Source organism: Neofelis nebulosa, chromosome 1, assembly GCF_028018385.1.
Source record: "Neofelis nebulosa isolate mNeoNeb1 chromosome 1, mNeoNeb1.pri, whole genome shotgun sequence".
Classification (NCBI taxonomy): Eukaryota; Metazoa; Chordata; class Mammalia; order Carnivora; family Felidae; genus Neofelis; species Neofelis nebulosa.
In genome coordinates, this window is record NC_080782.1 from 35,338,854 (window position 1) to 35,360,239 (window position 21,386).

The 21,386-nt window shown below is 40.0% G+C and overlaps 1 protein-coding gene across 3 annotated transcripts; it reads right to left on the reverse strand.

The window, feature by feature from the left end:
- Positions 1–638: 638 nt before the first annotated feature.
- TMEM267 (transmembrane protein 267) lies at positions 639–21,303 on the reverse strand. Of its 3 annotated transcripts, none has more exons than XM_058719181.1 (3): positions 20,658–21,303; positions 8,007–8,395; positions 639–3,515 (listed from the first exon to the last, which is right to left on the reverse strand). In XM_058719181.1, exons 2-3 carry the CDS (start codon positions 8,316–8,318, stop codon positions 3,180–3,182), a joined length of 648 nt encoding a protein of 215 aa, XP_058575164.1. In that variant the 5' UTR covers positions 8,319–8,395; positions 20,658–21,303; the 3' UTR covers positions 639–3,179. The 3 variants fall into 3 exon arrangements, with proteins under 3 accessions (XP_058575164.1, XP_058575173.1, XP_058575154.1); XM_058719190.1 differs by lacking the exon at positions 20,658–21,303 and adding an exon at positions 20,171–20,643; XM_058719171.1 differs by lacking the exon at positions 20,658–21,303 and adding an exon at positions 20,245–20,642.
- Positions 21,304–21,386: the final 83 nt, after the last annotated feature.

Genomic DNA, 21,386 nt, shown 5'->3' on the forward strand with positions numbered 1-21,386 from the left:
GCCGAGCTATCCAACCAGCCTGATGGCAGGGCCCGGGCGGTGGACGGATCGGGACTGCAGGCGGTCCACCGACAGTGAAGCTTCTCGTACTCCCGCTTTTATGTAATTTGGCCTTAATAAAAGTACCTGGGGAATTGTCTGTTGGGGAATTGCCCTCGGCAGGCCCCCTGGGAAAAGAACCACTGGGGAAAGAAATAAGGTTCCACGAGGAAATTGTGCGGCCCAACATTTAGCCCTTGCCACCCCCTATAAAGACTCCTCTACCTAAAGGAAGGATAGCCTCATACATTTGCCAGCAAAGGAGGAATAAATGGATTTAAAAGCCCCACTCCAGCAACAAAGGAGTGTATCTCTGGGCACAAGTTACTCCAACCCCTAGGCCCACTTGGCCCCCAGGAGGCATTCCAGATGATGATTGAACCTAGTCGGTTAAGGTACAGAATGGTTCATTAGTTCCCAGGTGCATTGTCTCTCTGAGAATGTATAAGGCGTGGGTTCCTAAGGCCCTCTTGGCCCCCTCCTGGCACCTCGGACAGAGGCGAATACTTTTGTTCCTCAAACCACAAATGGTTCAGAGAAACAACTAAGAGGTCACGTCCCTGCAACTGTTCCACTTGAGGTGTTGAGAGAGAGATGACTTTTCATGAAAACAGCAAAGCAAATGCTTTATAGATTATAGATAAACGTAGATACATAATGAAAATAATGTAAGAAATTAATCAATAAGCAAAGGGCAGGAGGGAACGTTATGAGAAAATAACCATGTTATTCCTTAAAGGGTGATTACACATAGGAACATTTTTAGAATTAGGTAATGCTAGAAAACATAGATGACGCACGCTACAAGGAAATTGCTAACAAATATAATGCCACGTTTGCCACAATAAAGCGGCCAGTTCAACACACTGCTGTTGTCTGTATCCATTTTTATTTTTGTTTTTTGCTTTTTTTTTTCACTTTTTCGCCGACGCCGTTCATCCTTCGGGAAACCCTGGACCTGCCGGAGCTGGACTCTGGCACCAATTTTCAATATAAATGTCGTATTGACACCAACTCTTTCAATGAGGTGAAAAACAAAATGGTGGCATGGGAAGTTGGCTGCTATATTTCTAGAGGTTACAACCACAGCTGTCACAGACCATTTAGAAGATAAGGATCATTTCTGATGGTAGAGGTAGGAAAGAAGATAAACCCACATTTAAAATGTGCAGTTACTGGTTAAGCAATGAGTCATGGTCAAAGTCAATTCCCATTCTAATACAAAAACAACCCCTAAAATGCCAGTGTGACATTCCTAAATAAGGCCCTATATTTTAATAGCAGTCCTTCGTTTTATATGGAGAAAGAAAAAGTAGTTTTATAGTTTAGTCAGAAAAAGCGATAGAAGATATATGCTTTATTTCCATGGATTTCTGACATCATATACTTAAAAAAAAAATCCCTACCTTATTCAAATTTCCCCCCACTATATAATATTTATTATACCAACCAAAGTGATACAATCATTGCTCTCAAAAGATAATAGATTGTAAAATCTAATAGATTCTGAGATATAACAGATTGCAACCAATTGGTTAACAACAAAAAGAAAAACCAAAGTAAAATGAACATTTGCGACAATTTACAGAGCTCTGTTTAACTTAATAAATAAGAAGAATATGCTTTGGATAAGGCGTTGCTTCAGCACTTCTCAGAGAATAAGGCACACAATCACTAGCATTACAAATCACAAATGTGTGAGAAAATCTAAAGACAGCAGATGGCACATAGGATCCCCAAAAACAAAGCAAGTGTCTTTAGGGCACTGATGTTTATGTCAAAGTGACATTAAACTGTGAAAATGTAAAATTTTATAGCAACCAAATTTTCCTTCTCTAATAATAAAGGTTAATCATTTTTGGCAGGTTAACCTGAAAGGACAAAGGAAAAGGCAAATTTCCTAAAACTCCTTCATTTTGAAAAACGTATGTTTTGTCTCTCTGCATCAGGCATATGTTTTAAAAATTATTCAACTGGTATAATATTTTTAAATAGTGTGTAAACAAACTGATAGCAACTAAAACAATTTTAATGACACCTCAGGAGTTTACATCTGAAATAACATTACTGGTAAGTCCTTTTTTTGTGTGAATTCAAATTCCATGGTTATAAGCCATGTATTAATATTTTGTTAATTTCATTATGTTTTTTCAGAACAGTTAAAACCTTAACACATGGGATTCGGGGGCAAAGATACTAAAAAAATAATACTGGGGCGCCTGGGTGGCTCAGTCGGTTGAGAGTCTGACTTTTGATTTCGGCTCAGGTCATGATCTCTCGATTTGTGAGTTCAAGCCCCACATGAGGCTCTGTGCAACAGAGCAGAGCCTGCTTGGGACTCTCTCTCTCCCTCCCCCTCCCCCATTCATGAACACACTCTCTCTCTCAAAATAAATAGATGAACTTAAAAAAAAATAATACTGAGTAATGTTACTACAGGCAACATATTACAATAATTATTTCCTAAAGTGATTCCTGAAACAATAATCTAGATCTAATATTAGTTACTATCTTTTATGAATATGATGATTTCTTACAAGTGTACTGGCACAGATTCCACCAGTAATCACAACTCACTAAAGTACCTGGCAAATCAAACTTCACTCAGGTTCAACATAGAGGAAAATGAAGAAATCTTAGTGGTCACCATACGTCTTATTCAGGATCTCATTTATTCTGGCTCTTTCACTGTTTCAGTATCTCAGGAAAATGTGGACACAAATGCCTTCAAATTAAGCACCCTACAATTTGATCTGTTTTTCATCCTGAAGTGGACTGCCTTAAATGTATACCTCCAGAAAATGTAACTGGATGTTAGTCTACTAGAGCTATTGGTAAAGCCAGATAAACAGAAGACACAATAAAAATATGTCATGGAATAAATGAAACTCTAATATTGTACTAGTGTATTATAGAAGAGAGAAGTAAAATTACAACAAATATATATATATATTTATATATATATATAAATATATATATATATATATTTATATATATATATTTAAAAAAGGGTACATGCCTCCTAAGCAAGAGGATTCAGGAATTATAATAATTAATATATATTTTTTTAATTTATAATGTCAGCTACCCTTAATTATCGTCTGAACCATTTCCTTCTCTCAGAGTGGCATACAGTTACTTCAGACGTCAATCTGAATTCCATGTTTTGCAGACATCATTTGTCTGGTCCCTGTTAAATACATAACAAATGAACAGATATGAGGTAAAGAGGATGTGATTATGACATAGAGCCAGAATGGCAAAGGAGAAGTTTTTCCAAATGGGCATAACCACAAGCCGTGACGAATTCCATCTCGGATATGATGTGAGGTCCAGGATATAAATAACATCCAGGGGAGAAAGCACCATGAGTCTTTGAGCTTGAAAAGGTGCATAGTAAACTTCAAGGTCAGAGCCACGACAGGTATCACAGTAGAACAGTGAAGAAAAGGTCTTCGTGGAAGAGTCAAAGCAGCCTGCAGGGGAAAGTAGCTGGTATCATTTCCCTCTCGGCAAACAAAATTTTGTAGATGCTTCTTAAGACTCTAAAATATTTTCCAGGAGTCTATTAGAAATGCAATGGAAACATTTTCTAGGTCACCTGTGAATACACATATTAAATCTGGTATGTGTAAAGCAAAGAAGATATAGGTGTGAGTAGGATATTTCTTTGCATTAAAAATGGAATCAAGATCTCAAGAACCTGGCCATCAATTTTTTAAAGTTTTCTATTATTTGCTTAGAAAAGTCACAGTATGAACATAATTTATTTATCAAATGTATGGTTTGTGTAAATTTGGAGTTTTAGAGAATTATCTGGGGCCTCTAACAGCATTGAAAAAAAATCTCACAACCAAATAAAATATTCTTCTATCAATAAAGGCAAGAAAGACATATTTTGTTGTAACCGGTTTATATTGGCCTTGAATATTTTCAGAATGCACTTAACAACAACATTTAGAAAGACTGTATTATTTTATTTTATTTTTTTAAGTTTATTTATTTTGAGAGAGAGAGAGAGAGAGAGAGAGACCATGAGTGCATGTGCTAGCTGGGGAAGGGCAGAGAGATCATGACCTGAGCTGAAATCAAGAGTCAGATGCTTCACCGCCTGAGCCATCCAGGCTCCTCTCAATTAGATAACTTCGAATGAAAAGGAAGCCGAGGATAGTGAAAATTGCCTAAATCTGAATCTCCCCACACATCCTCAAAAACACTACAGACAAGGACAAATAAAACTATACCAAATCCCACTCGGCATTAGACAGACGTCAGAGAGCACCTAAAACTTCAAATACTCTGAAGCATTAAGATAAACACCACATCAGCGTGCTCTCTTGCAAACCTCCACCGCAAGCCAAGAGAGACGAGGAGACCTACGATTGATCTAAAATTACTAGAAAGAGAAACACTGAAAAGGGCCCTCATAGATCAGAGCACCGGCTACAAAGCAAAGACTTCAAAGTGTGCATGATTCAAGGCATTACAAGGCACTGGTTCTGGGGGAGAAGATGATAAAGAGGAAGGGAGAGGAACCCTTTGGGGACGGTCAAGAGGAAAAGGAGTAGTGAAAAAAACAACTTAGGTACCTATAAAAAAATAATTAGGAGGCATAACCTTCCCACCACACTAAAATACAAGACATCTGTTAAAAAAAACTGTACCTTGGGGGGTGCCTGTGTGGCTCAGTCGGTTAAGCATCTGACTCTTGATTTCGGCTCGGGTCATGGTCTCCCAGTTCTGTGGCTTCGAACCCCACATTAGGCTCTGTGCTGACAGTGTGGAGCCTACTTGGGATTCTGTCTCCCTCTCTCTCTGCCCCTCCCCTGCTCGCTCTCTCTCTCTCAAAATAAATAAACTTAAAAAAGAGAGAGAGACAGACACTATACCTTGCCACCCTGTGAAGTCACACGGCTGGGGGGGTCTCTTAAACGCACTACTTAAACAAGGGTTCTCTACTCCCACCAACTGACTAAACATCAATCAGGGAGTTTATGCTACATTCCCCTTCCTTCTCCCTTCTCTACATTTTTAGCTGTTTTATTTCTACTTTGCCGGCACATGTGACATTTCTGTATTGTTACTCAATTCTTGTCTCTACCTTTGTTTTTTGGTTCCATACCCACGCTGTATCATGCTCCTTAACAGCAGGGTGGGACAAGGGGGCCTGTGGTAGTCCCTACTTGGAAGAAAGCAATAGCCTGAAGTTGACGTGATTAGCAGTTATGCTCTGGATATGTCTGACTCTTTACGCATTCATTTGTGAAGTCTATTTATATTAATAGATGCTAAAGAAATTTCTGTTGCTTGGCTTACTTCTAAAACTTCAATCGAGACTTTTCCTTCATAGAAAAATAATGAATAATGGGGGCGCCTGGGTGGCTCAGTTGATTAAGCGTCTGACTTTGGCTCAGGTCATGATCTCGTGGTCTGTAGGTTTGAGCCTCACATTGGACTCCATGCTGACAGCTCAGAGCCTGGAGCCTGCTTCGGATTCTGTGTCTCCTTCTCTCTCTGCCCCTCCCCTGCTCACGCTCTCTTTCTCTCTCAAAAATAAATAAACATTAAAAAAAAAGAAAAATAATAAAGAATAAAAGGACATTATCATAAAATTACAGAAGTAAAAATAGATCACTTAAAAAAAGAAGTAACAACAGACATTTAAAAAATAGTATCATAATGGGGTGCCTGGTGGCTCAGTGGGTTAAGCGTGGGACTTCAGCTCAGGTCATGATCTCACAGTTCATGAGTCTGAGCCCCGTGTCGGGCTCTGTGCTGACAGCCAGGAGCCTGGGGCCTGCTTCAGATTCTGTGTCTCGCTCTCTCTCTCTTTGCCCCTCCCCTGCTTGCACTCTGTCACTCTGTTTCTAAAAAAATGAATAAACGTTAAAAACATTTTTTAAATAGTATCATAAGTACTTAGTTTTGGTACTTATTACTGATGATCACAAACAGTTTTATGGTTAAAAACGTTCATATTTCATTTTAAAAAAAGGATCAGTACCAGCACTATATACTTTCTATGCACTACCTCCTTTAATCCTTACAACAACTGGATGAGTTAGAGATGATTTTACAGAGCGGGGAGCCAAGGCTTACAGAGAACAAGTAGCTTCCCCACGTTGTACAAACACTGAGTCTGACTCTTTGGCTCATATTCTTTTTTTTTTTTTTTTAATTTTTTTTTAACGTTTATTTATTTTTGAGACAGAGAGAGACAGAGCATGAATGGGGGAGGGTCAGAGAGAGAGGGAGACACAGAATCCGAAACAGGCTCCAGGCTCTGAGCTGTCAGCACAGAGCCTGATGTGGGGCTTGAACTCACGGACCGCGAGATCATGACCTGAGCCGAAGTCGGACGCTTAACCGACTGAGCCACCCAGGCGCCCCGTTTGGCTCATCTTCTTAACACTACCACTTCTAAGTGAGTCAAAGAATAGTAGGTAGCCTAAATATAGTAGGTAGCCTAAATGTTTTTAAAAATAACCATAGTTAAATTCTAGGTGAACGCACTTATGAACCACACTTTCTGTGGTTTTAGCTTATCCAAATCTCTACTAACATTTATTGTGAACTATTTACCACGGTGCATCCTGTAACATGCTCTCTTAACACTCAAGACAACCCAACGAGATCAGTAAAGACAGAATCCACATTTTACAGATGAGGGCACTGAGGCTTAAAGAAGGAAGGGGCTCTGCTAACACCACCACATACCAGGATTCAAACTCAGGTCTTCTGCTGCCAATCTCAAGCGCAATGTTATTCTGCCTCCACTTATAGCCAAAAAGTTACAATGTGTCTTTAATCAGGAATTAGTGATTCCTAACTGATTAAGTGTTTTCATAAGTGAGACAATCTTTGAGAAGTACCTGGTGTGTGACACATAAAGGAAAAAGTGATCATTTCTCGTTCATTCAACAAATATCTACCGAACACCTACTAGGTGAGCCAGGCTGCGTTCCAGGCAGTGGTGAGCAAGAAAAGTCCTTGCTCTGTGGGTCTGTATTTCTTTCCTGAAATATTTACAGGTCATAAACACGTAAAAGGTAGGCAAATCTGTTGACACTTAGAAAATATTATCTGAACAGGGGTGCCTGGGTGCCTCTTGATTTTGGCTTAGGTCATGACCCCAGGGTCATGGGATCAAACCCTGGGTGGGTTCCATGGTGAGCGTGGAGCCTGCTTGAGATTCTCACTCACTCATTCTCTCTCTCTCTCTCTCTCCTTGTCCTCTGACCCTCTCTCCCGCTCGTGTGCACGCTCTCTCTCTCTAAAACGAAAAAAAAAAAAAGCAAAAAGAAAATATTGTCTGAACTGTCATTTTAAGCATAGCTCATTTGCAAAGCTAGCAGGTCACTGTATAGCTAAACATCTGAAGCCTCAATGAAATTCCTCAAATTTCGCCACCAGCGACGGTGTCCTAAGGAGTCCCTTGAAATGCACACCTTTGGTTCCAAGAGGGGCTGGGGAATGAATCTACTGAAGTCATTCCCTGGGACTCGGAATCATCTTAAAGCTGCTTCACTGTTACAGAGCACGTAGGAGCTGCATACTAACTCTGAAACAAGCATAGGGGGGAAAATCCTAACTGTGGCCCTGAAGAAAGAACACAGAAAAAAGAACCAGGTTAGCTCCGAGAATGACCCCCATTATTTTAAACCAGTTGGCTGATGCTTCCTTCAAGACTTGGCTAAGCACCGTCCTCGGTAAAGCCAGCACAGAACTCTTCAGGTACATTTAGTGAGTCCTTGCTCTGTATGCATCCTTGGCACTTTGTGAGGCCAAGTAACTTGATTAGCAACATGTCTGTATTCATCTTCAGGAAAGTACTGAGTGCTCAAAAAAATGGGATGAATGAGCTTTCTTACTTTAAAATAAAGATAACCCCTAGCTCTAAAATGATGCTGTGAAGGTCAATATAATGGTGTTAAAGACCAGAAAAATTAAACACGGATGCCTCTTACCTTTAAAGATAAAGATCCAGCTAGAAAAAAGTGGTCTACATCAATAACAGAGGCTAAAAATCCAGCTAAAATGATTTCTCCAAAGTCAGTTGTCTTCTTGACTCCAATGACAATTGCCCACAACCACATGCCAATCACGCAATGTACTGCATTATCTGAGAGGGCTCGAAGCCAGTCATTTTGCTGAATTACTGAAAACTGAAGAAGTCTGTCAGCTACTAGGCAAAATATTCCCAGACCGAGGCTGGAAAAAAGAGATTCAGTGCTACAAGACTGGAGTAAAGCATGGGTCTTCTCAGCCTCAGATGCCATCACAAATAATACGTCAGTATACAGCAAAAGCCATCAGGAGACAAACAGCTTATTCTTGTTTATATTCCCCAGTCGCCCTAAAATAGAAAGCAAAGAAAAATATTAATGCCACATAGCATTTAAACAAAACAAAATCAGCAATGATTTCACAAATACAAAATCAAATTGTAGAAACTGGTATTTAAAAAAAAATTTTTTTTTAATGTTTTGTTTATTTTTAAGAGACAGGATGTGAGAGGGGGAGGGGCAGAGAGAGAGGGAGACACAGAATCTGAAGCAGGCTCCAGGCTCTGAGCTGTCAGCACGGAGCCCAATGTGGGGCTTGAACCTATGAACCGTGAGATCATAACATGAGTTGAAGTCAGATGCTTAACCGACTACGCCACCCAGGCACCCCTGGTATTTCTTTTTTTTTTTTAAAACTGTTGTCAGTAATTTCATTCTATTTTTCCCAGCTTTACTGAGATACAACTGATATATAACACTGTATAAGATTAAGGTGTATAATGTGATGATTTCATATACGCATATATTGTGAAATGATTACCACAGTGTGGTTAACATCTCCGTCACCTCGCATAGTTACCTTTTTGTGCGTGTGGCAAGAACACTTAAGACTACTCTGTTAGTAATTTTCAAGTGTAAGAAAATCGTATTTCTTACATGTTATATACAATATGCCATGTAGCACAAAGAGAATAGGAACACCAGTTTACATGTTAGTATGTATCAAGGTGAATTTAAGAAAGCCCACCAACTGTAATCTATTACTTTGAGGTCATCCATCAGTTCTCTCTCTCAGCAATGTGTGCTACATGGCAGTGGGCATCCGTGTCTGTGTACCCAGCATCTATTTTCCATACTTCTGAAAACAGCATCTCCTTTTAGGAAAACTGCTCACCGCAAGACCCACTCTGGAGCTGACCAGTTAGAATTCCCTGTCTCTCTTAGTAGTAGTAATTTATTAGTAAGTAGTAATTAGTCATCATTTTCCAGTAGTGATTGGACTAGTGGTGAATACTCTAGTGATTAAGGTGACCCAGGCTGGGCCAATCAGACTCCCTTCTAGAATTTTCCTAAGTGGAGCTGGTAGGGGAAAGTTACTCTTCTTCTTACAGACCATGGGCTTCACTACACAGAGCACCCTAAAAACAAAGAACCATAAGGACATCAAGTCCACAGTTCCAGGCTTTTAAGTTTCTCAGAGCTGGCCTCATTCCTGCAGCTTACCTTTTACTTCTAGGAGCTACCCTAGCATTCTTCCAATAAATCCCTTTTTCCTTTCTGTTGCCTCTAACCGAAGAACTTTAATTGATATAAAAAGGCAATCATAATTCTGTGCTTAGTGCTTACCTGGCATAGGATACTGAAATCATTTGTACAGTTAAAGTTATCAACATTATGTGATACCTGAAGTTTTTGTTTTATATTGTTCTGTTTTAATTCTGAGACTAAAGAATAACTAAATGACGTATTAAGAATGATTCAACTTCCATTCTGTCATAAAAACTATACATAGCTCATAATATATATTCCGGAATTTATAAGGAAACATTCCTTGAATCAGAAAACAACTTGGAAAAAGATGAACTAAGTTGAAGGCCTTACACCATCTGATTTCAAGTTTTATAAAACCGCAGTAATTAAGACAGTGTGGTACTGATATAAAGATAGACAAATAGATTGATGAACCAGAATAGAAAGTGGGATCAGAAATAGATCCACCCATATACGGTCAATTGATTTTTAACAAACATGCAAAAGCAAGTAAACAAAGAAAAGACGGTCCTTTCACCAAACACTGCTGGAACAACAGGATATCCATATGTAAAAATAATGAACCTCGGTCCATACTTTACTCCATATACAAAAATTAAGTCAAAATGGATTACAGACCTAAAAGTAAGATATAAAACTGTAAAACTCCTGGAAGAAAGCATAGAATATTTTTGTGTCCTTGGATTATGTAAAGAGTTCTTAGAAGCAACATCAAAAGGCCAATCTGTTTTTTAAAAATTGATACACTGAACTTTGTCAAAATTAAGAAGCTCTGCTCTTTGAAAAACATTAAGAGAATGAATCAACAAGCCACAGATTTGGGATAAAATATTTGCGTATCTCGTATTTGCTAAAGGATTTCTACCCAGAACAAAGAATTCTCAAAACACAGTAACAGAAAAATAAACGAATACAAAAATGGGCTAAAGATTTGAAAAGGTCCATTACAAAGATAATATATAGTGGTCAACAAGCACATGAAATATGCTCAATGTCATCAATTATTAGGGAAATGCAAATTAAGGCCACAATGAGATACCAGATATACCTATTGGAATGGCTAAAATTAAAGACTTATCATCCCAAATGTTGAAGAGATGTGGAGCAACCAGAACCCTCACACACGGCTGGTGGAAATATAAAATGGTAACCACTTTTCAGTTTCTCCAAAGTTAAACATACTTCGATCATAGTCATTCTCCTCCCACGTATTTACCGGAGAGAAATGCAAGCATACAGACATACAAAGACTTGTACATGAATGTTCACAGCAGCTTTATCTACATTAGCTCCAAACTGGAAACAGCCCAACTGGCTAAACAAAACATGGAATAAAAAGAAATAAAAAAGTAATACATACGAAAACATTGATGAACCTCAAATACTTAGTGAAATAAACCAAACCAAAAAGAAAAATGGAGTAATAGTCAAAACCCATGTAACTAGACAACACAAAGAATGAGCCTTGGGGCGCCTGGGTGGCTCAGTCGGTTGAGCGTCCGACTTCGGCTCAGGTCATGATCTCGCTGTCCGTGAGTTTGAGCCCCGCGTCGGGCTCTGTGCTGACAGCTCAGAGCCTGGAGCCTGTTTCAGATTCTGTGTCTCCCTCTCTCTCTGACCCTCCCCCATTCATGCTCTCTCTCTGTCTCAAAAATAAATAAATATTAAAAAAATTAAAACAAAACAAAACAAAACAAAAAAACAAAGAATGAGCCTTAATGTCAACTATGGACTCCAATCAATGCACCAGTGTTGGTTTATTAATTGTAACAAGTGTGCCACACTAACACAAAATGTTAATAATAGGGAGAAATATGTATGGAGGGAGAGGTAACATATGGAACACTCTGTACTATCTGCTCAATTTTTCTGTAAACCTAAGACTGCTCTCAAAAATAAAGTCTTAATTTTTAAAAATGACATAAATGAAGGAAATATGGGAAATTTTATAATTGTCCAATATCAGTAATGGATACCCTGTAGTTCATTATTCTATCCTCCACTTTTCTATATATTTAAAATTTTCATTGAGAAATTTTTTAAAGAATACATAATGATTCCATTTATATAAAATCCTAGAAAATGCAAATCAACTTAAGTGACAGAAAGCAGATCAGTGGTTGCCTGGGGAAGGGAGGGACTTAGGATTAAAAAGGAACATAAGGAAACTTTGGGGGAAGAGTTATGTTCACTATCTTGATTATGGTAATAGTTTCATGGTTCATAGTTTCATGTATACATCAAAATGAATCAAAGTCAAGAATGCTAGCTTCTCCTGCAGACCACCCACAGCATCAAAACTGGAGTTGGTGAGAAGCCAATGCAGATTCCATTCTGTCCTTGCTCTCCTCCACATTCAGTTTCCCTTTTTGACTGTCTGCCTAGCTGATCTTTAGCAGCTTCAGGCTCAACAATAGACTCAGAGGCAAGCGTCTGCCCAGAATGCTCTCCCAGCCCCCACAATTACAGAAGGTCTAACACCTGTCATAAATCCCACATTATTTAGCAGGCAAGTAGTTCTTCTTCTTTGATGGAACTTAACTAATACAAGATCCAGACCATTTTATTAAGAAGACAACATTGATGGTGTTATTCCCTTCCAATGGAATCTATAAATTTAATATACTCCTAATTACAATCAAAAGGGATTTTCTTTTAGGAACTTCATGAAATGTTTCTAAATTTCATTTAGAAGAGCAAATACCAGGTGCCTGGGTGGCTTACTTGTTAAGCATCTGACTTCGACTCAGGTCATGATTTCACAGTTCATGAATTCGAATCCCACTTTGGGTGAGTTTGTGCCCCGCTTCGGGTGAGCTCGAGCCCTGCTTTGGGTGAACATGAGCTCTGCTTCAGGTAAAATAAAGGAGTAAATGCCAATAAACTTGAAAAAGCAGAGTATCATAAGTACTAAAAGGTGAATACAAAGTCCAGAAACAGATTAAGTGTGTGTATGGGGGAGTGGGGAATGTGTGTATAATTCTAAACTGATAGAGGAACACTTATTATTTAACTCAGATCCTGTATCAGTTAGGCTTCTTAAGTGCACGGAAAAGAAAAGAAGTAAATGCAAAACACAAAACTTATTAAAAGGATATTGGAAATCACAGACTTGCCAGGTTTTAAGAACCAGGCCTCAAATCTATGCCTCAAGTACCTCAGTGAAAATGACACCAGACAACTGGTCTGGTGACGATCTCCCTACCACTGACCCCAGCTTACACTGCCCAACCCCTGTCACCAGATGTTACCACTGGCATTGGTGTGAAAGCTGCACTGTCTGCTGCGGCCATGAAAGATTCTTGGCAGTATTTGTTGTTTTTTTTTTAGTCTCAATACAAAATTTGGAGTGGGGCAGCATGTATGTGTCTGATTGGCTGGCTCTACATTGCATGACCAGACCTTTGCTGCAAGGGAGGTTGGAAAAGACAGTACTTAGCCTTTTCAGCATGTATTGTAGAAAGAGTGCTCTTTGTTTCTTCCAGTTGCATTAGAAGAGCAATCTGACAAATATACTATCTGGACAGGAAGTGAGCAGTCCACACTGGTTGTCAGTCTGTTAAGTGCTAAGTAGTACTGGAGAGAGTCAATCATCAGACGAAACCTGAGACTGGGTCATCTGCTTTCAATCTGTGCAATGCACAGTTCTACACAGTAAAGCTGTTAAATCAACTCTAGGTTTTAAAGCTGTCAAATCAAACAACATTCAAATGGATTACAGTTTTGCAATATAATAGACCATTTCCCTGGTTAAATTAAGAAAGGGAATCTGTAGCTGCTTGGAAAATTTCTATGATTAGATAGCTTTTGTAATCAGTTTGATTATCAAGTTTGGGATATTTACATGAATTTGTAAACAGACTTCTACATAGTTCAGCCAGGTAGACTTTTAGAGGGGAGCTCAAAATTATTTTAAAAATATTGATAGACATGACTACATAAGAATGTAAAACTTGTGCATGGCAAAGTTAAAGACAAATGGAGGAAATTTAGAACCTTTATGATGGAGAAAGATTTAAACTTTTACTTTATTAAGGGCACTTAAAATTAAGAAGGAAAAATAAGTACCCCAGTAATAAAGTGGGCAATGTCTATGGAAAGACAATTTTAAAAGGAAGAAATACAAATATCAAAAATTACTAGAAGATTTCAACTTTATTGGTAATCAATTGAATTTAAATTAAAACAATAAGGGGTGCCTGGGTGGCTCAGTTGGTTAAGCGTCCAACTTTGGCTCACATCATGATCTCACTGTCCATGAGTTCGAGTCCTGCATCAGGCTTGCTGCTGTCAGCGGGGAGCCTTCTTCGGATCCTCTGTCTCCCTCTCTCTCTGCCCCATCCCTGCTCATGCACTATCTCTCTCTCTCTCTCTCAAAAGTAAATAAGCATTAATAAATTAATTAAAACAATGAGATTTCAATGTAAAATTGACAAAAAATTGCTAATACTTTCTGTTAGTAGTGGTAGAGAAATGATCACTCATACTGAGTATTAGCAGGAGTGTAAGTGGGTATAATTTTTAGGGGACAATTTGACAATAAATGTATCAAAAACCAAGGGGCGCCTGGGTGGCTCAGTCGGTTAAGCGGCCGACTTCGGCTCAGGTCATGATCTCACGGTCCGTGAGTTCGAGCCCTGCGTCAGGCTCTGTGCTGACAGCTCAGAGCCTGGAGCCTGTTTCAGATTCTGTGTCTCCCTCTCTCTCTGCCCCTCCCCTGTTCACACTCTGTCTCTCTCTGTCTCAAAAATAAATAAACGTTAAAAAAAAATTAAAAAAAAAAACATTTAAAAATGAACAAATATTTTTGACTCAGCATTTCCAACTCTACAAATTTATCCACAGAAAATAAGTAGATTTAAATACAAAGAGGTATATATGGATATTCAGTATGGCATTGTTTATAATAAGGAAAAATTAGAAATTAAAGGTCCTAAATACAAGACTAGTGAAATTAATTTCAAACAATTAAGCAGCCATTAAAAAACACTTATTTGTTTTTACTGACATGAAAAGATGTTCAAAATATTAACATTTAAAAGGCAGCCTGTGGGGCGCCTGGGTGGCGCAGTCGGTTAAGCGTCCGACTTCAGCCAGGTCACGATCTCGCAGTCCGTGAGTTCGAGCCCCGCGTCGGGCTCTGGGCTGATGGCTCGGAGCCTGGAGCCTGTTTCCGATTCTGTGTCTCCCTCTCTCTGCACCTCCCCCGTTCATGCTCTGTCTGTCTCTCTCTGTCCCAAAAATAAATAAAAAACGTTGGAAAAAAAAAAAAAAAATTATAAAAAAAAAAAAAAAAAAAAAAAGGCAGCCTGTAAGATAATATGTAAAATATTACTTTTTATTAAAAATATGTACTTATACTGTACATTTAAAAATAGAGAAGACTGTTCATTTGGCTCCTATCTCACTCATGGGCTTACACATGATCATTACTTTTTTCCCCTTGTTTGATTCCCTAAACATTTTCAATGCCTTAATATTATGACCACAAAACCATTAAAGCTACTCTGAAAAGTTAGTCAGAAGTCATTAAACAACTCAGACCATGATGCTTGTCAGCCTCTTCAAAGTATAATTTTTAAAAAGTAAAAGTATATTTATAACATCATAAATATGTATTAATAAAAATATGAGAATATATAACATTAATGAACATCAATAGAGGTGCCTGGGTGGCTCAGGTTAAGCACCCAACTCTTGATTTTGGCTCAGGTCATGATTTCACGGTTTGTGAGTTCAAGGCCTGCATCAGGCTCTGCACTCATGGTGCGGAGCCTGCTTGGGATTCGTTCTCTCCCCTCTCTCTCTACCCCTACCCCACCTGCTCTCTCTTTCAAAAATAAACAAAAAAAAATTAAAATTAAAATAAACCTTAATAAAATTTTATACAATTCTTATAAGCCAAATTTATACTATAAAAATTATTTGTTCCTATTTATGTATTAGTTGACACATGCAAAGACTACAAAAGATTTCTCTATCTCCAGGTGAAATAAACTTATAGAGATTCCTTTAATTCTTTCATATTGTGAAGAAGACTTGCTTTGCACAGACCAACTGTGCAAATGATAATGGAGTCTACGACAATCCTCAAATTCTTGTCATTTGCAATAATGAAATCTGTTCTGAAAAGCACTAAGATTGGGTTTGAGTCTACAGATTCTTCCAGGATGAGGAAATAATGATTTCAAAGTACTTTCAAGCAAGAGATAAGACCAAAATGTAAGAATCCAAAAGATACCTCCAAGGTCATGAATCCTTTAATTAAACCCGAGGATTTACAGTCCCATAAATGAATCATTTGTTTCTACTTTACAAATAAACTCTTGACACTTGCATGGATAAAGAAGTCAACATATTTAAAGGTTCAGTGCACATAATTTTAAAGTTTATAAAATATCCCTTTGAACCAAAGCTAGATGCCAGTATCCACTTAGGCAGATGGGAATCGGGACACACAAATTGGAATTAATGACCAAGTCAGAGAGGTGCTGCACTGGCAGCAATATTCCCCTCCTTCAGTAAGTAGTGGCCTGCAAATTAGCCCGAAGGAGAAAGAAGGCCACTCAGGCAGATGAATGTGAGAGGGAAGGCTGTGCACACTCACACAAAAGCCTACCAGAAAAGCTCTGCTGCCACTAAAACTATGCTTATTCAGGAAAACCTTGGTTTGCGAGCATAACTCATTCTGGAAACATGCTTGTAATCCAAAGCACTTGTATGTCAAAGCGGAAGAAATACTGGAAACTCAGATGACTTGTTCCACATCCCAAAAATATTCACATAAAAATCATTACAATACTGTAATATAATACACAACAATAAAGAAAATACAAAATATAAAGACAAATAAATTAACCTGCACTTACCTTTGAAAACCTTTGTGGCTGGTGTGAGGGAGACAAGAGAGAGGGTTATTGTGTAGGATGACTTTCACTATCACTAATGAAATCACTGCTATCTACTGGCTCAATGGAATCCTTTTCTGCATGGGGGCCATTGTATACACTTGCATGGATGTCAACTATACTACATTATTAATAAACTCTTGTCATATACTGTATTTAAGTAACTGGCAATAATGCAGCAGAGGAAAGGGTCTCTATCTGCAGGCAACCTGACCTAGAATGAAGCAAAGCATTCCTAAGCTTACTCATGTATGGAAAAGCAAAGGACTGTTGAAGTGACAAAAAATACACTATCGCCAGTTTTGGGTACCTTCCAATGTTCTGAAAAATCACTGATTTCTGCCAAACACCACAGCATGAGGCCCAGCATCTGAGCAAGGGAGACGATCACCCACCATCCCGCAGAGAGAAAGAAAGAGAGAGAAAAGAACGATTGGCTCATTTGTGATCATGTGACATTAGGCATCATGTACTACTCAGTCGCAGAACAAGTTACTCACAACACAAGGTTTTACTGTATATGCATTTATTACAAATTTATTTTCAAATCTTATCTCAGAAAGGAGACAAAAAAAAGGTCATTATCCACTTAATTGCAAATTGCATTACATCCAAACTCTGTTACTCTTTTTTTAAGATTTTACTTTTAAGTAATCTCTACACCTAACATGGAGCTCGAACTCACAACCCCAAGACCAAGAGTCACATATTCCACTAACTGAGCCAGCCAGGTACCCCCATCTTCTTTTACTCTTGAAACAATTTTTAACATCCTAAAATATATTTAAATGTTACCAACCTTGTGTTTTACATAAGTTCATATTCTAAAAAGACAGGGTAGCTAATGAAGTGTTAAGAGCAAAATGAAACATCAAAAGATCACTTCAAGTATTTAAATGATGATTCAAATTTAAAGTGACCCGAAAAAGAAGACCTTATTGTTTATAACTATATCGTTGTTTGAATAGGAACACATACACAAAACGGGGCGGCATGAAATACATTTTATAAATGGAAAGTATAAAACAGTTGCTTGATGAGAGAACAACAAAAGACTAATGAGGGAAGTAGATCCCTTAGCCCGTCAAGTTTTTTAGATGCCTGCAGCTCTGCAAACTTCTGGACTGCAAGTACATGGGCCCCTGAGCCAGAATCACCCAGCTAAGCCTTGTCCGAGACCACAGACACAGTGAGATAATACTTGTTAAATGTTTTAAGCCTCTAAGTTTCGGGGTAATTTGTTATATAGTAATAGGTATCTAACACAATACTGTTTCATTCATTCATTCATTTATTCATTCAGAGAGGGCACAAGTGAGCAAAGGGGAGAGAGAGAGAGAGAGAGAGAGAGAGAGAGACAGAGAGAGAGAATCCCACAAGGGGCAGAGGCAGGGGGGAAAGAGAGAAAGAGAAGCAGGGCTCAGCTCACCCGAAGTGGGGCAGGAGCTCACCTGGAAGCAGGGCTTGAGCTCATCTGATGTGGGATTCGAACTCCTGAACCCTGAGATCATGACCTGAGCCCAAGTCAGATGCTTAATGACTGAGCCACCCAAGGACCTGTTTCCTTTTTTTAAAAAAGGTATAATATGGGAGTGCCTGGGTGGCTCAGTCGGTTGAGTGTCCAACTTTGGCTCAGGTCATGATCTCATGATTCATGAATTCAATACCTGCGTCAGGCTCTGTGCTGACAGCTCAGAGCCTGAAGCCTGCTTCAGCTTTTCTGTCTCCCTCTCTCTCTCTCTGCCCCTCCCCCTCTCATGCTCTGGCTCTCTCGCGCGTGCTCTCTCTCTCAAAAATAAACATTAAAAAAAGTTAAAAGAATATAATTATGGTCCCAGAAATACAATTCTGACATCTATTCCACTCCAATTATTAGTGCAGATATTTAACATCTCTGGCTTAGATTCTGAGTATGAGAAAGAGAATTTTTTTTCTTTTGGAAAACGAAATTTAATGAAAGTAGTCCTTTTAGTTACTGTCTCTGACTAGGACACCCAAGTGTATCCATTTTTCGTCATACCTTTTTCTACTTCCTACCCCTTCCCTATAAGTAGAATGGACCTCAAAAACCGTAAAATAACGATTTATTCTACATAGTCACTTTTGTTAGGCAGTTCTGTTAAGACTAGTAACTATAATTTTCTCTTAAACCTGTCATGCATAAAACCCAATGTGCACAAGGTATTCGACAAATATTTCAGTATACTAATACAAGGTATAAGCAGGAAGCAACCCTCAGCCTATGAACTAAACATATTATTTAGGATGACTTCTCATCTCATAACAACCAGTTACCCAGATGATAAATTTCTCCTTATGACTTGTAGCCACTTTCTACAATGGTAAAACTGCCACACCCCATCCCATTACAGTAAAATGTCATCAACTATGGGGACTTTAAAGTATACATACATAGTAGTAGGGCGCCTGGGTGGCTCAGTCGGTTAAGCGTCCCACTTGGGCTCAGGTCATGATCTCACCACTTGTGAGTTCGAGCCCCGCGTCGGGCTCTGTGCTGACAACTCAGAGCCTGGAGCCTGCTTTGGATTTTCTGTCTCCCTCTCTCTCTGCCCCTCCTCTGCTCATGTTGTCTCTCTCTCAAAAATAAACTTTAAATACATTTTTTAAAAAAGTATACATAGTAGTAATCTTTCCTTAACTCACATAGTCAGTTACTTTAATTATACACTATGATGCATTAATAATCTTAGACAAATATTTCTGCCAAAACAAAGAGCTAACAAATTCCCCATGTAAATGTCACCTACTTCCCTCTCTCATCACACAAATATTTATAAAAACCTGAGGTAAACGTAGTCCCAAATCCAACAACTACCTTTAGTATTGTTTTACAAAGAAGTCTTTTTCACTGTTGGTGCTGCAAAAGTTCATATATTTAATTTTTTTTTTTAATTTTAATTTCTTTAAGTCATCTCTACACCCAAGGTGGGGCTGGAACTCAAACCAGAGATCAAGTAGCAGGCTCCGCCCAGTGTGCCAGCTAGACGCCCCAAATACATATATATTTTTAATGCTACAATACCTAGAGCAGATGCCCAATCTAATGCAGCTAATTTGCAAAGGAAGGAAACACAAATCCTCACTTTCACAGAAACTTTTTATAGCCTGAACATAAAATGTTTAATTCCTACACTATTAGTAACAAAACATACAATTCTGAATCTCAGTATATTTCAAATCTCGGCAAATTCCCAAAGCGTTCTTTCCTAAGGCTGGTGTGATGCAATAATCTTAAAATGCCGATTAAGAAAATGGGGCAGAAGGCCTGGCGTCAACGTTACCAAACGTTCCATGTGCAGGGAAGAGACCGTGTCACACTTTTAACAGTCACGCCTCCAGGGATCCGGGGCGGGCAGGACTGCCGTGCCTGGTAAAGAGGGCAATGGGCAACTCCGGCAAGACCCCCGCCACGCCGCCCTGGGCCAGGGAAACGCCGGGGCACAAAGCCTAGGGGAGGACCCGGTGCTTATGGAATCTCGAAGGCGCGACGAAGCCTGAGGGAGACGCCGGGACTTCGAGCAGATCCCGGGACTATCAGACAGTGACGGCCCACGGGTCCAGTACACCCCGCTTGCTCTCGCGTCCCGCGCGCTCGCCGCCCCTGCAAGTCCACCCCATCCATACTCTGGAGCTTCGGCCTCCCACCTCAGGACGCAGTATCGCGGCGTCCACTGCGTCCCCTTCCCGCCCAGTCCCTCGCGGAGCTCAGCCGCACCCACCCTCAGCTCTTCAGGTTGAAGTCCTTCGCAGCACAAACGGCGGCCCCGCCTCTCTTCCCTCCCCTAGGCCGGCACCATAGAGACGCCGGACGCCGGCCAGAGCGGCCCCAGCAACACCCAAACGTCCGCCGAGAGGACGCCGGGATACTGGCCCCATTCATAACGGACCGGAACGGAAATCTCTGGGGTCGGCTGGTGGAGGTGGTGGGTTCCTGCAGTTTTCTCCCGCCGTACCCCATAAGGAGACCTTTGGGATAGTGGGGGGATAAGTGCAAAGTGCCTTGTTGGTTTCCTCTGTCAAACCTGAACATTCGTTCTTGGCTGTGCCGGCGCCGTGCCCCAGACTTGGCCGATATACCCATAATGCACCCTCCCTGGCGGCCAGAAAGCTGAGAAAGCAGAAGTGGCCTCACCGAATGTCGGAGGCACAGGCCATACGCTCAGACGCTTGAGCTGGTAGCCACAGGCCGTCTTGGCTCCCGAAGAGGTAGAGAAATGTCTTTCAAGTTGGGCGTCGGAGAGTTTTTCAGGAGACGGAGACACCACGCGGCTTTGCGGGTCGGCCGCTCCTCCATAGCGCTCCAACGCCCCCTTGGGGAATTCTTGATAATTATACTTCGCCACTCTGTGGGCGGACAGTGGGTGCTACACTTTATTGTAGCAGCAGTGGCAGGCCTGGCTTAATCATGACTGCTAAACGCACAGGAGCTGAAAAAACTGCGTAAAATGTAGCTTGACCCTAATTAACCAAACTCACAAGATGCAGCTTTTTAATGGGACTGTGGTCAGGTCCCAGCCTGTCTTTTGCCTGAGTGAGCACCGAGGAGATGTCTAGCTTGGCACTGGCTCTAGGAAGCACTGGCCCAAAAGAATAGGCTCAAAGAGGGGCATTGCTTTCTTCTTCCTACCTACAGTTTCTCAGAACAAGTGTCAGATGGAAAGCAAGGGTAGTAGTGGGATTATATTAATCATAGAGTTGAAAGAGAATTCTGTAGTAGAAAGTGAGATCTTCAATATCAAGCAAACTCCTAGGCCTCTCACAAAACCCTGAAGTGTGACTCAGTTTCTCGGTGATAGAACTTTTCATTGCTTGCCACACTCTTGGTCCTTAGCCAGTGGAAAAGATTCAACTGAGGAAAACG

Bases quoted from the DNA above. Each gene is read 5' to 3' on its own strand.
- TMEM267 (XM_058719181.1), bottom strand. From the start codon at position 8,318: ATGGCATCTGAGGCTGAGAAGACCCATGCTTTACTCCAGTCTTGTAGC. The intron at 3,516-8,006 runs GTAAGAGGCATC...TTTCCCCTGCAG, and splicing joins CTGGATCTTTATCTTTAAAG to GCTGCTTTGACTCTTCCACG.